We start from the raw sequence: 16,334 nt of genomic DNA on the forward strand, positions 1-16,334 counted from the left end.
AAAAAAAAAAAAGCCATCACAAAGTTCTGGCTTCAGAAAGACTGACCTATATGCACCTTGTTCATTAACAGTGTTAAAAATTTACATACCCTGGAACAGATGACATGTTCAATAAGACTCCAAAAAGAAGTGGGAGACAAAAGGTGGGAGAAACAGTGCTGCTATTCAGCCCTTGAAACAGACTTGTGTTAATCATGTGAGACGGGGAACAATTGTGTTTTATTTGGACCTTTTTTACATTTTTGTTGTGTGATTTTTGTTTAAAATGAAACACCTAAATGGATCATTTTGACTCCTTAAAAAAGCTATTATTGCTTAACTGATAAAACATCAGTACTTTGTGAAACCTCTACATCATCTGTGTTGTTGGATGCAAAAAAAAGTAAACTGTCTGCCAATTAGATTACACGCATATATGCAGCGATATTTATCATCATTGGTGTGTAACATGCACTTAAGTAACCAGGTTATAATCTTCTAGCAGCATCCTTCTCAAACAAAAACGATATCTAACTAAGTGCATGTTATAGCCAGAGGTCTCAGACAGACAATGTGCTGTATCATTTTGAACAAAACTGAATAAAATTCAATGACATTTGCATTGACAGAGACAAAATGCATTGCTTTAAAAAGAACAGATAAAATTACACAAATGTAATCACTACATCCTAGGAAGAAAACGCATCTTTGTTTTAAAATATCAAATTAGCTTTATTGAATTGTGATTGTGACTGAATGCCCAATCAAATGCAGGTAAAAGGTGGTTTATTCTCTCTATGTCACATTAATGTATTCTCTGATTTCATGCACAGATTTCTCTCAGCATCTGGTTCCTTTCTATACCGTCTGACATCCTCTGTTGTGAGGTTGATACTTTCAAAAGCCTTAGTAAAGAGAAAATTGACTTGTCTGTCTGTATTAGCTAAGATTAACATAAACCTGGAGTTCTTGTATGTGTGCGTGGGCGTGTGGGTGAGTGTGTCTGTGCATGTATCTGGTTATGTAAGCACACCATACTGTGAAAACAGCCCTTGTTCTCGCGATCAATGGTCTGTCAGGAACTAAGAACTCCTTGTCAGGACACAAGCCCATTATTTGCCTTGTCCATTCCACAAGGAATAAAAGAAGGGGCTCGCTCAAGCAGAACCCGACACTCCATCACACTGGAATTAAGGCACAGCTTCCCAGGGTCAGAGACAGGCTATGGATATCAGGCTAGCATTCGGAGACAGGGATTATTTACCTCCCCATCAATAGCTACTTACAACACACAAGCAACATCCAGCCTTCCATTCAACGTCTGCTTAAAAGCAAAGACCTTGTCTTTGCCAAACATTGTAAATACGTCCAGTAATGTTCACTTTCACTGCAACAAAGTGCAAAGAGCCACTCAGGCAAAAAAAGAAAACAGTAGTGAATGAATATGTAATTATTGTAAAAACCTAATATTTGTGATTTGCACTGTAACTTTCCTCCATAGGAAGCACATTGCTTTAATGTCTCTCGGTTGATAATGCTGGCAGAGAATCAGTGGGGTGATGAGGAGGTTGCAGAGGTGAAGGGATCTGCCACAAGAGAGGGCTGGAGGACTAAAAGCAGAGTGGATTTCGACCTGCTTAGGATGGCAAACAATAATGATATATTTTATTTTAACAAATCATTTTGTCACTCTACAGCAGGGTCTCGCCAAGAAAAGCAGATGGTCACACTGTGCATTTTTGTCTGTCAAAATGCAATTTTCTATTTGTAGCAGGCACTATTTTGCACAGTGCTTATTTCATTTTTTTCATCCCCAAAGTGGTATTACATATGTTTTCGGTTTGATTGCTGAGGTGCTTTTCAAAGGCCCCTTTCATAAAAATGATCTTTTTCAATTGTGCCCTCTAGGAAAGAAAACAACGAACAGACAAGAGTACTGCCTTGCAATAAGAAAGAAAAAAAATCGGCATTTTAGCACAGCAATTCCTGATTCGAGTGTGTCTGTCCTTTTCTTTTCCCTCTCTGCAGATACAAATTTGCACATGGGAGGCTGGAAATATATGTTTTATGCGGCTTGGCTGCATAAAAGCACAAAGCAGTCATTTCTATTCATTTGTCTCTCGCTGACGGGGAAATGAAGGAGTGAAGCAGATGCCACTGCTACGTGAACAAGTTGCTTAAACACAGAAAGCATTTTTCCCCCCCTTTCGAGAAGAAGTTGGATAATTAGATGCTGAATCAAACCCCCCCGCCCCAACCCCCACCCCTCGACTTCCTGCCTGGAACCCATATTGTCACTCAAATGAATGATTTTGATTCAGGCAAGAACACAGCAAAAAATATAAATCTTCTGCTGTACACTGAGATTTGTTTAGAAGGAAAAAAAAAGGAGAACATTCAAATGGAGCTGAAAATTGTACATTCAGACCTAAAATAAATGTGTGCATTGGAGATGTGAAGAAAAGTGCTGGAGGCAGCATGCTGCCATGAAGCAGATCAGGTTCTGACATTTTGTCTAATGTGAAATGCTGCCAAGGAACAGTGGGTGCGATGTTGTGACCTTTATCAGTGGGAATGACAGAACGACCCAATACTACGGATAGAATAATCTAGAGATACGACAATCTGTTTTTACAACACAATGCCATGACCTCCAGTGTTCCTGCGGGTGCGTGTGTGTGTCGTTAAGCCCGCCTTCCCGTTTGTGTGCATCAGTGTGCGTGTGTGAGACCATGAGGGTTGTTGACCTTCTGACGCATCTGTAGTGGGCAGCGGCGCAGTGACGCTATCGCAGGTGTTTGCGAGCGCACAGGTGACTTCTGCTTTGAAGGTTAAACAGGAAACGGCAAATTCTCTCAAGGCTTAGACGAAGTTAGTCCGCCATACGTCGAGCGAAGCAAGTGTGTCCATTCACAGGCTTGCGTGTGTGCGAGTAAAAGAGAGCGAGCGAGAGAGTGCGTGTTTGAAGTGTAATAGCTTTGCTGCAGGTTGTAACAGATGGTTGCTAATGGAAGTTCATAGATCTGAATGACAGGGGCCAGGGGATTGGGGATGAGATTATGAGAGGGAATGTGTGATTTTGCGTGCATGTGTGTATGTGCACATCCATGTGTTAGAGTGTGTCTATCTCTGAGTACATATGCACAATTACTGTGGGTCCCTTAGAAAGTAGACAATTTAGTGCTTCTAGTCCTTAGATTTTGGTCCACACCGAACTCTAACTATCGCAGAGACTGTCAGATATTTACGGTGCCATGAGAATGAATTCTGATGTGATCCTCAGTAGCTCTAACATGCGGATAACACTCATAGTTTTGAGCTAAATATCCACATAATATTATGTGAATATTGATTAAAAATAGGCAGAAATTTGGGGCAGAAAAAATGAAATCAATGTTTTTGTGCCACCTTTAAGTTTGCTCATGATTGTTGGGGTTTTCTATGTTTTCTTTGTTTTATTGTAACCTTACAATATAAAGCACCTTCAGACACCTGTTATAGAATAAAACGTAATTGAACTGAATTAAACTTAAGCGTGCTATAGCACCATTATCAGGTCAAATCTTTTACTTTGACCTGATAATCAAACCTATGAAAGTTCCTTTTCAGCTTGACAGCTGAGCAGCTTTCACATCATTCAGAAAAATATGTGAATATGTTACTGTGACTTAGTGAGACAATGCTGGATAAATACAGCCAAAAGAATACTTAAAAATACACATCTTATGCAGTAATGATTGGACTTTAAATGGACTTATTCTACATTTAAACTAAGAAAACCCAAAACATCTGGCGAAATATCTTTTTCAAGGGACTCATTGAGAGCCTGTTAAATGTGCTACTTATTCATTAATAAGCATTCTTTTACAACTACAGAAATTTGATTTGCCAATCACTGCGCACTGAAACTTTTCTATTTTAACCCAAGTAGAGCTTGCCCTACTTCCCCTGTTCTTCTCTAATGGGACCTGAGAGTTATAACTGCCTCTCCAAAGGCCTACAGGAAATGGAAAACCAAATTACTTTGTTAGAGTCTCCTCTTTAATTTAGTTTCTTCACTTTCTTGCAGTGCTTGCGGTGGTGGTAGTGGGTGGGCTAGGGTTGCAGTATGTATCTGTACGCCTCCTCCAACAGCATATACCAAATGTTTCATGCATGTTAAAGTTCTGACTGGTGATTGGGTTCATTAGTTATTCTAACCATCTGACCTCCCCACAGCACTGCTCAGACACAGTCATTATGAAGCCCTTGTAATTCATTAAGCCCCCTAAATGAACACAAGCCATACTGAGGAGTGCTTGCTATTACTGAGTGGCATGCTGTGCGTCAAGGAGGTTAATAATAAGTATGTGGATCAAGTTTTAATACTGTGATGAGGCCAGGGCTTCAGGTTAACTACTTAGAGTAGATTACGATAGATGAGTTAAAGGATATAAAATATAAGCTATAAAAATAAGATTGTCAGACAATATTGTCCATAAGTATTTGATTAGGCATTTAAGTAAAATAAACAAATCACAATACCAAAAATGCATATATCAATATGGATATACAATAAACAATGCTATGTATCTACATAAGAAGATGACTTCAGATAATAATCACAGCAGACGTACAGAAATAAAATTAATTTATAAATAAAATCACTTAAATCCCATCCCAGAATGGAGAGTAAGGGAAACAAGGCTGCAGGGAAATCTGCCTCCCCCCTCAAAGTGGGAGACAACTCCTTCATTTGTTATTGCATCATGCAAACAGGAGGGACATAATCACTTTCTGCCAGTGGTGTAATTCATTGCAGTCAGAACAGCTGGTGCCATACTGCCGCTAGTTGGAATGGCAGAAACTTTCGAAATCAAGTCTTTCAAGTGATCTAGAAACTATGGTGATACTTTTTTTTTTTTAAATCTCTCTTCTAAAGGATGTATACAGTACAATTACAGCCACAGTGGGCGCTGTACAACACAACGTAGCACAGAATAGTCTAGGTAACTGAAAAGAATCACCGGCAGTCGTACTGCAATCAGTAACCAGACACTTACTAATCCTTGAGCTCTAGTACCCTCTACCACTGAGGGCCAATCCAGATCCAAGTGACAGCGCTTGCTAGTCACAGCAGCTTCAGCAGGATTCTGATTTTTAGGACTGGTGAGCCTTTAAAAGACCGAGGGCTAAATTTAGCTGTTATAAATTGGTTATTTGTGCCGGATGCCTGTTCAATTAAAGCCACTCACTGAAGCATTTGAGATCTCGCTGGGATGATGATCCAAGTCATCAACCACAAACTCTAAGGAGGTGGTTGTACTCCTGATGTTACTGTGCTAACATCCGGAGTACAACCATCAGTAACAGCAATTAAACTGTTGATTTTTCTTTGTTGTTCTTTTGGCCCACAGTTAACTAATAAGCCTTTTAATTATACACTCGCTGGCCACTTCATTAGGTACACTTGTTCAATTGCTCGTTAACACAAATATCTAATCAGCCAATCACATGGCAGCAGCTCAATCTATTTAGGCATGTACAGAAGCTCAAACAGAGCATCAGAACGGAGAAGCAAGTTGATTTAAATGATTTTGAATGTGACACCACAAAGTCAAATAAGGACTACACATTTAACCTTAAAGGAGCAGAAAACCATGCCAGCTCACACTCCTGTCAGCTAAGAACAGCAAACTGATGCTACACCGCGCAGGTTCACCAAAATTGGACAGAAGATTAGAAACCCACAGCCTACATGTGACCATGTCTTTCCCTTCATGACAACTGTGTACCCATTTATTGATCACTGCTTCCAGCAGGATATCGCACCATGTCACAAAAGGTCAAATCATCTTAAACTGGTTTATAGAACATGACAATGAGTTTGCTGCGCTTAAATGACCTACACAGTCACCAAATCTCAGTCCAAAGAGCACCTTTGAGATGGGGGTGAAACAAGAGATTCACATCTGTATTAACTGAGTGATTTCATCATGTCAAAATGGATCTCCAAGTTTTCAGCCCCTTGTTGAATCTGTGCTATGAAAAATTAAGGCAGTTCTGAAGGCAAAAGTCCAATCTGGTATTAGCAAGGCATACCTAACTAAGTGGCCAGTGAATACTACATATGCCAGTATACAGACAGAAATAAAAACAAAGCTCTGGGTAAATATGTTACTTCAAAAAAATGCTGTCAGTCTCCAATCTTCATAAAGGCTTGACATCCTTTGATAAATATTTTTGAGCTGCCAGTTGGTTTTGTCTCCTGATATAGCAGATACAGCTTTGTGGTGGTCAGTGAGTGATAGAAAAATGTTGAAGCTTTAACTGGACGTTGAGTTTTTGTGTGTTTTTCTTTTCTTTTGTGTGTGTTCTTTGTCACAGTAAGGTATACAAAACCATCAGAAGAAGAAAGCTGCTGACCAACAACTTGCTGCTGCCTTTTTGCAGTTTGATGACTGTTCAGTGTGAGCGGTAATTCGCGGTCTCTTTGGCAGAAATACCAGTGGGTATTTCAGATGTAATTTTTAAGCACTGTAAAAATGTCAGTATACTTCATTTTAACTCTGAGCAGGTCCAAATGGTCACACCTGTGTCAACACGTGCACGCTGACACTACTTTCAGCATGCATGTTGTCAGTGAGAGCCATGCATGAGAGTCATTGTCTTAGTGAATTATTTATGGATGCAATATGATGACAGATGACTCGGAGCGGATGATCCCTCCCCATCCCTGTGTCGTCTTGGTTTCCATGGTTAGTAAAGAGACGGAGGGCCATGCAGTCCGATTGATTAATTCTGTCAAGAACTCTTTTGTTTTCCCTGCACAGTGTCCAATCTGAGCTCTCCTGCAATCTTTCACAATCACTATCAGCATGACCGCAAAGTCGCAAAACATCTAAGTCAATGCACGCTCAATCATCCAGGTAAGGAAATCCCAAAGAGCTGATTCTTTTCATCTGGACGTATAGGTGTAACGTTTTCAGTGGGAGGATCGTTTCATCACTCATCTAAGTGGCTTCTTGAGTCTCAGCTGACTGCAGGTATCAACAACCTTATAAACAGTACATCTGCATAATGGCTGAAACTGTATCTCTTTGCAGTAGGTGACTCAGTCTGACACATTTTGTCCTGCTGTTATCGTGTGACTTTTTGTGGAAAACTTTCTAAAGTTCTGTCATAAATGTGTGAGCTTCTCTGGACTCTAAATGTATGTAGTTAATATGAATTTCTGTGTGTATGAAAGACAACAGTTTTGTGATTTTCACCAGTTTGTCACAAATTGCATGATCCAATTTAGTCCAAACTAACAGCAGACTGACTCTGTCTCATTGCCCCAACATTTTATTACCATCTTGACAGACCAAAGTTGCTTTGAAGATGGCAGCTGAGACCATTTTCTCGTCTTCTAAGCAACAATTTCAAAGGCAACAAGATCACAAGTTCATTGCACATGGTCACAATAATTTTTAGGTCTCCAACCACTGCTTCCCCCAGTGTGACAGGTAGGATTAAGTCAGTCTATACAACATGTGATAACACACTGAACTGTATTACTGACACAGACGCTATCAAACAGGAAAAAAGTTTATATGCTGTGAATGCTGTGGATGATCTTTTAGCAAGACATCAGCAGAGCTCCTCGAAAAGCTATACGTCAGGTGTGAACGTGCCAGGTGGAACAGCATCACACATCAGTTTAACTTTGGTCAAAAAGATGCTTGTTGCACATCTGCTGTCAACTTCAGACTAAATCATATTGTGGCGGAGGTGTGGCTCAGCTGCAGGGGAGGTGTGGCGCAGTGAGCTCAAGGGGCGGTGCCAGCCAAGTGAGTGAACAGGTGGTGGTGATGGCACTGACAAGCTCTCTACTGCTTTTAGTGATGCTGGAGTGGAGAGGACAGGTCTTTCCTTCAGAAGGTGTGAGCAACGTGGAGAGAGAGCTGCAGTCAGAAGTGGCCACTTCACACATATTTGTTTTCCAGAGCAGTGAAGTGAGCCACAAATTATTATTGTTTTTGTCTTTTTTTTTTACTTGAATTGTATCTCTGCACTTGCTGCCTAAGTCTGCTTCCACTTTTAGTTTGTTTTTTCAACTTAATCTTTACACTGTCCCTTTGCTTTCTACATCATTTCCATGCTTTCATTTTCTGACTATCCCAACCCCAAAACTATCCCAGCAAAGTGTTGGGTGTGTTTCTATCAAACAGCCAGCAGGCCAGAGGCACTCATCCTTCAGCCTATAAGAGGTATTGGAATAGTTTTGAGATCTGTGTAATTGGATTAGACCAACCTTAGTCCCTTTTCTATTTCACCAGTCTCCTCTGTGAAATCATAACTCAAGAGCTTTGACAATGGTAGTTTTGCTGAGCAACAGCTGATGGGAATGTAGAATGATCTCTGCCTGTGGCTCGTGGCCTTGTCTTCCCTTACAGAGACTAAAAAGTCCCAGCAGAAGCCTGACTGACAGCTCGACTCTGCCTATCTTTGACAGCATACAGGATATTTTCCCGTTTCAGCTGGTTCTAAAGGGCCCCACTGATCTCAGGACTCTGTGGCAATGATATGGCGCATCACAGCGAGGGGCAATGGAAGGTATGAGAGCTAGCATCAGTCTGGGAGGTCTATCACACCTGTTTGGCTTTATACACATGACAGATTACATGAAGGGCTGTGTTCTCTTTGGCTGCTCTGGGTTAAAAGGCCTGTCAGACTGACACTTGCAGTATCAGTCAGGCGTGAGCCTGTTGCTCAGATAACACATGCACAAACATATAGGCAGACACAATGAAGATATTAAGCAGACAGACGTGCACATGCACACACTGGGGAGTTCAGATGCTACTGCAACATCTCAGTAAATGTGATCTCAGATAATCAAGCCAAAGTGAAAGTTTAAACAGTTACACAGTTACTCCAACCTGTAGCTCATCTTATTCGCATTTTTAGATGATACTAATTATAAATACTAGTTTGAATATGATCCAAATGTGTCTGATTCAGGGAAATAAAATGAATATGACAAGATCTGACAAATTAAAGGAAAAACCATAATAAAAATAAATAAATAAACGAATAAATGAATCCAGATTCATTTACACGGATGCTCTCCCTGGTACAAAGAGTTAACTTTGGATCATGTACTGGGTGGGGTATGAATAAAATGCAAAAGAGGCCCATATGATACTGATTTTATATCAAGATTGAAAGGGTAAAAAATTCTATGTCACGTTGCAGAAGAGTTTCATTATTTGGGTTCTGATGGCTGAAGCTTCAACCTCAAAGAGTGCTCGGCTGGCCAGCGTGTCAATCGTACTCCTGACTTAATTGAAATCTCCATTTATAATCTATGAACACGGCTAGTGGAGAATTAGTGTAAATCGTGGTCCACATTTCACATTCGATGCGTGCGATACTCGTGAATTAGAATAACGGAAGATCGACTCTTCCTCAGGTGAATGAGAATGTCAGAGCGGGACGTGATCAGACGGCCAATAAGAAGAGTTCGTCAAAAATTACACCAAGAGGAATATTAAAGGAGGCTCGCAATGCATACACCCCTCATTACAAAGACGAGTGCACATTTGAGAGTTCACTGGTGCAAATAAAAAGGCACTGTTCTACAGAAATGTGGAAAATAGTGATATGTCAAATGAGTCATCCTTCAACATATTCTTGACAAGTGGGTTGGTGCACGTGTGTATTTACTGAAACAACACTACAGGCTTGAACTGTTGACCGTCACGGTGAGAGAATCCAGCGCCACTGTTATACTGATAGGGTTATTTAGTTGGCACACTTCTGGCCCACTTAATCACTTATCAAGAATCAATGCAAGGTTGCTAAGAATTGATGACCTTTGTCCCTTGATGAAGCATTTGTATCCTAAAAGGGAGTGGTCTCGCCTGAGATTACGGTTTCACTGACTGCCGTGGATCTTTTGGTCACTAAATTTTGGGTGTTTCACTCCTGTAGAAATCCAGAGACTTGGAGAATTATTGTAAAGGTATTGAAGCTGGAGCGTGGAGACAAAACAGCCTAACACACTTTATTTTGGGGGTATTTTTATTTCGTATACTTGTTGTTTTAAAGCACCTTATAAATAAAGTTTATGCTTTTCTATTAAGGTGTCATTTGCCTTACTTTATTCTACAAATACAACATTAAGTAAATGTGCTTGTATCATCAGCTTATTATCAGAGAATTCATCTACCATATACAGCATGTTGAGTAAGTAAACTGCATGCTTACCCACAGAAAACTTTTCACAGTTTGTGCTCGGCATATAGACTAGATGACGCTACAGGTTATGTCACTAATTGGAAATAGCTAAATGGAAGTCTGTCAAGTGAAAACTGTTTTGATTTTCTCTGTAATGAAAAGTAAATTCTTGGAAATTATGCGGCTAGTACTCAGAAATTACCAGCGCATAAAATAAAGTGTTTCCAAAGTCTTCTAACATACATTAGTTTCATATGAGTACAAGTGAACAAGGACATCTTTTATATCTTCGAATGCGCATTAAGCAAAAAGTTGGAGCTCACATAAAACAGGAAAAAGTCCAAACACAAATACTTGTACCCCTCAAATAAAAAGTAACTGTCTAGATGTCAGGTTCAAGTCAAAAAGTCACTGAAATTAAAAAAAAAAAAACATCAGAGAGAGAAAACTCTTGTATCAAATTTCAACGTACCTCGTGCACAAAAAAAAAGACAGCTTTATATAAAAATGTCCACCGGCAACATGCGAGCCTTTCAGCTAGCTGAAGGTTTTTGCCACATTTTAATTTTGGCACCGACCGTAGAATCAGATCATTGTTTGAGGAGATGGCTGAAGCCAGAGGCAAGAGAGGGAGAGCAGACAGATACATTCAAAGGAGGAGATTAAGACAAGGGAAGGAAAAGAATAAACACGGAGAGGCTTTTGACAAAAAAGTAAGTCAGCTTATATCGCTTCCATTTTTAGAATGGGGTAGACTGAGTACAGTGCACTTTAAACAATACATATTTAAATACCTATTTTGACAGTAGCTGTATGAACGCAGGCATACATCACGCTACTAGACATTAAAGTTAAAAAGCTGAAGACCAAAAACATTCCATCTGCCATAAATTTCAAGCATATATTCATCCAACGCTTTATTTTATACACTTCAAACGCCTGATTGCCAATTAACCTTACAGGCATGTGTCAATGGCCTGTGGGAGAAAACCCACACACGCATAGGGAGAACGTATAGACAGGAAAAGCGTCAGCTGAGCAGGAGATTCGAACCAGGAACCGTCTTTCTGTGAAATGACAGTGCTAAACACTGCATCACCATGTTACCCAAATATACCTGTACGAGTGTTAGCTCTCGCAGGTAAAGAAAGTAAGAATTAGAAAACAAAACAAATAAAAACTCAGTAGACTGATTTATTTTGCTTCACACCTTTACAACTATACAACCGGAGCACTTAAATGAATAAATGTGCTGCTAATTTAGGAATTTAGGCCGAATCAAGTCAATGCTGAGCAGTGAGAAAGGCTTCGCTCTCCCTTATATATCAGTAACCAGTGTTTAGAGTCAATGTGCATTTTCTCATTAGTAATATAAACATGAATTACAACGAAGCACCCGAAGCATTATTTAAATAGGTTGCAGGAGAATAATTTCTTCGTGCACACAAACACACACGTGCGCGCACACACGCACACATTTCCTCATTTTTTAAATGTGTGGCAGGGAATATTTGGAACTAAATAACCATTACAGGGGGTAGAAACAGGCTGGAATATAAAACGCTGTCAACGGCGCGCTGAGCGGAGTTTGAGACCTTCTTATCTACAGACTGCATTAAGACATGGCTTTCACTTTCCTCCCTGTATGAATAATAAGTCCACATGAATTTATTTGCCCTACAGTCTTGAATTTTCAGTTTTAGTGAAAATAATAATAATGAAGAAATCATAACCTGCCTAAATGAAACATATTAGCTTGTTGCATACTTTGTGTTAACATTTATGTTTTATGATGCCATAATCACTCCATTTCTTCTTTCCCTTTAATCATCCGACTCCCTTTTTTTCCCGTCCACCTGCTTTCTTCTTCCGATTATTTATTTTAATTTTTTTTGCACACTCTTTCTCTCCCTTCCTACCCCTCCTGCTCCCTCTTTCCTTCCCTCTCGCTGGCTGCTCATTTTCAAATCTATGAATTTCTGAACATCATTTTCTTGATTTTTCCACGCCTCAGGGAGACATTCTCATTCCAGACCTTCTCTTTTTTCACCTCATTTCCTCCCTCCTGAGTCTGAATCTCCCAGACAGGATGTGAGGTGACAGCGTGGCCTGTGGAAGTTAGGGCAGAAGTGTGGGGCTTCAGTGTGTGTGTCCGTACATGTGCGTGCATGTGTGTGTGTTGAGGAAGGTGGAAGGGGTTAAGGTGGGGGTATAGTCCAAAAAAAAAAAAGATGAAGAGGGTTTTTGCCGTTCCAAATTCAATCCTGGACATGACCACAGGAGACCTACAGTTACGTTTTCTTCGCTTTAAGGATCCAAGCTGCAGAATTAACCGTGCCTTTGAGAAACTTTTGCTCCTTAGCATGAATGTGCCTCACTTCCCACAAGACCTCATGCTCTTAAAAGATATACACTTCTGCTCCTTCAGAGGACTTCATAAATATCACTGCTTTGGCCTTGAGTGACCGTATTTGGGCAGAGACAGAGGGAAGGAAAGCAGACAGTCCCTCGGTCACCTCCATCTTTAAATAATGTGCCATATGGACTAAAGTCAAAGTATATCTTGTACATACCCACACACAGTGTGCTCCATCTAAGGCAAGGTTTGGAGAACTACAGTAAAGTGCAAAATTCTTGAGCCAACACTTGTTTCTTTATATTTTGCTGGGAAAATGGAAATAAGGTGCAGCAATTTATTGAAACGTGCAAGTATAACTAGAAATGCAACATATAAAGCAAAAACAGTGTTTGCACCACTCTACGTGTGATGAGCCTCAAAGTCAACATTTAGCTCCGACTACTTTTCAACACAGCCTGAACTCTTTTAGGCAGCTTTCTTGTAATTGCTTTAAGTCGTCTTCAGGGATTGCTCTCCAGGCTTTTCTGAAGGACATTTAAAGCTCTTCTTTGGTTTTTAGCTTTTTTTGTTCTGTTCTCTGTCAAGATGATCCCATACTGCTTCAATAATGTTGAGGTCTCAGCTCTGGGAAGGCCAATCCATGACTGATAGCGTTCCACTGTGTGCTTTTCTACACAGCTATCTTTTTACTGCACTGACAGTGTGTCTGGATCATTGTCACTGTCTATTGTAACTCTATCCTGACCTCTTTACATACTGATGACAATTTGAATAAAAATGTTCAAATATTGATTCATCATTTTAGATTAATACCTCTTTAATAATCATCTGCTTGATGTAATAAGATTATTTGATGTCTGTCAAACTATGTTAATGTTTGGCTTTTTTTTTTATTGCAACAGGGTAACAAAGTACCTTCAGATACAATTTGCTAAGATGTCTGTTATTGGGTTCATGTGTGTTTTATGATTCACAGGCCAGTGTTAAGTGGCCCTACCAAACTAAAACCCTTCCTCAGAAAATAGTCATGTACAGGGACTGAACAGAAAGTGAGTGAAAAAGCAGCCAATGTGCAAAGAAAACCTTTGAATGACCTTCAGGGAACCTGAGGAACTATCGCTCAATAGTTCTATTGCATTTAATTAAGAGCGAGAAAGTCTGGCTCCTTTAAACCAAACTAAACAGGAACGAGCGGTGACGACTTTTTCACAATTTTTCAACATACTTCTGCTCAGCAAAACAAAATACTAAACAGGAGACATTAGATTGGACTAATTCTGAAATGGTGGATTTTACAAACAGTCTTTTACTTTATCTCTGTCTATTTAAATTTAAAAAATTAACCGTCTCCACTTTTCTCATTTACCTACTTGCCACTCATCTTCTTGGCGTTTATTCCCCAACCACCCCCTTCTCCTCTGGGTTAGAGGTTTCCCACTGGGAGAGTGAAACACATTTTTAACTAATCACAGCACTGCCTGAGCATAACAGTGGTAATAATTACATCCTAAAATGCGGGACATTGAAATGATAACCTTCTCACACACCATACAAACTATATTTCAGAATATACGCCTTCAACATTTAACAGAAAAATAAAACCCCTCAAAACTAATTTGAAAAACAAAGCATGAATACGGTTAGTTGTCGACAAAATATAATTAGCTCAAACTGTATTTTAACTGTAAAGAAAAACTATGCAGCTTTTTCCATCAAATTTAAAGAAAATCCGTTGTTTTGAAGTAAGTAGGAGGAAAGATTAACTGCAACATAAAAACAATGCATCATTTATAATGTGCAGGAAACTATTCAATTATGGATGATTGACCAATATGTTTCTGTCAAGTATTTAGCATTTGTAGTCACAGCCAAAAAAAGACATCGTTATTGTAATGCGTGCCTAAAACTCCTTAGATCCATCACAGCTAACTCTGATTTACAAAAGCAGGAGATTCTTCAAGCAAGTCTTAATTAATTAAATTGAGCTTTCAGAGTGCTGGCACTGAAAAATATAACGGCAGCGGATGCATTTGTATGCACAGAAGGTTCACCTTTCAGAAGAATCTAAAACACTCACCATGTATGTGTGCAGTGGGGCATAGCATGTGTTTGTGCACAGGTGTTTTAATACATGTGGAGCATCATCCTCTTACCTCCAGGGCTTTTCTCTTGCTGTTGAGCAGCTTGGAGATGTCCCGTGCCACCCTCTCCACCAAATCCCTGGGGTTGTTTCGCTTGATTTCAAACTGGCTCTTCTTCTCGTTATAAATCTGCAAAAAGAAAACACGGGGAATCAAAGGTCGGGTTATTGGAGACATTTGTTTAATTAAGAGTATCACAGAGGAGCAGGTTGCCCTATTCACAATGTAGCACGGAGAACGGTAAACATTTACTATAGAGCAGGCAGTAAGGAACCTGCCATTACGCCAGTAAGCCTCGGCACTGTAGCAGAATTAAACACAGAACAGAGCCTTAATGGCAAAGCACTTAGCTAGCTGCATCTGGCAGTTAGGCTCAAATTAAATAAACACAAACTCCAGCGGATTCTCACCACTGGGTGAGCACCTTGTATTTCGACTGTGTTAACCCTTTAGGCCTCTAACTCTGAGACAAGCAGAGGTATTCACAACTTGCTGACCAAATATCTGCAGTTCAATCCATTGTGTTAGCTACAGATTAACTTTAATCAATCTAGATGCATAATTTATGATCACTAGAAGATTATGTGAAAAAGGGAATTGTACTTATACTAAATCAGCAATTAGCAATCAATCAATAACACTTAAAACAGCGACGGACATTGCAAAACACATAGAAAATCAGCTTCGGATGCCACCAGGGAATGGGATGTTTGATAAGGACGGATATCCCGAGGTAGAACTGTGCATACTTGGGCCGCTTAAAGGGACGGTGCTACAGAGATTAGTCTGCTCCCCTGGAAGAATTGTGAAGGCTGACTCAGCAGCCAGAGCTCTCTATAGGATCTGTAGACTACAACAGAGCACCACCCGAGGGATTACCACTTATCCTGCTGCCCTAAGACACCACAAGACCCATTTTCACTCCATAAAACCATTTTGTATAGTTCTTTTGAAGGAAGCCCAAAAAGAAGCCTGTTGTTGTTGTTGTTGAATATGTTAAAGCAATTAGAGTCACGTCAGCCTGAAATGCTGCATTTGCAGGGTGTTTAGCTGGCCTCACTGGTACTACTGACTTCCTCAATCAGTCAATCACATACTGAAAGCTAAGAATCGGTAATAATTTAGTTTATACTAAACTCTTCATAAATAAGGACATATCACCGTGCATGCAAATCAATTATAAAATGAAGGTGCATGTTAAGCTCCACAATACAGAAAAGGGGATCTGACGCAGCATGAACACAAGCTGTCATAACTAATTCAGGAGATGCTAAGATGTCTAAAATTAATTAGAAAATTTCCAAATCTTCTTAAAAACAGCAGTCAGCAGGGTGCAGCATTGGGCTCAAGTAGCTGCTTCTTAAATACTCATCATCTTGTTTTTAGAGATTGATTTTTTCCTGTTGTTTTTTCAGCAAGGCTTCAGACTGGTTTAAAATCAAAGGTGGCAGACCATAAAGTCAAGGTTAACGCAACCCCCACCAGATCATCTCATCTCAGTGATCTGTCAGCCCACATCAGCAGATGACTGAACTGAAGCCTTCCTATATTTCTACAGGGAGTGCAGAATTATTAGGCAAGTTGTATTTTTGAGGAATAATTTTATTATTGAACAACAACCATGTTCTCAATGAACCCAAAAAACTCATTAA

At 39.8% G+C, this 16,334-nt stretch overlaps 1 protein-coding gene across 5 annotated transcripts in view; it reads right to left on the minus strand.

Annotated features, from left to right (window-relative positions):
- The window catches only part of cacna2d2a (calcium channel, voltage-dependent, alpha 2/delta subunit 2a), a 171,110-nt gene that overhangs the window by 102,479 nt on the left and 52,297 nt on the right, over window positions 1–16,334 (minus strand). For all 5 annotated transcript variants that reach the window (XM_013908602.1, XM_005724753.2, XM_013908601.1 and 2 more), the window contains one exon: window positions 14,695–14,811. In XM_013908602.1, coding sequence (XP_013764056.1) covers window positions 14,695–14,811 — 117 coding nt within the window. The remainder of the gene's footprint in view (window positions 1–14,694; window positions 14,812–16,334) is intronic.

The sequence above is a fragment of the Pundamilia nyererei genome, unplaced genomic scaffold (assembly GCF_000239375.1).
Source record: "Pundamilia nyererei isolate P.nyererei 1_Seehausen unplaced genomic scaffold, PunNye1.0 scaffold00012, whole genome shotgun sequence".
Lineage (NCBI taxonomy): Eukaryota > Metazoa > Chordata > Actinopteri > Cichliformes > Cichlidae > Pundamilia > Pundamilia nyererei.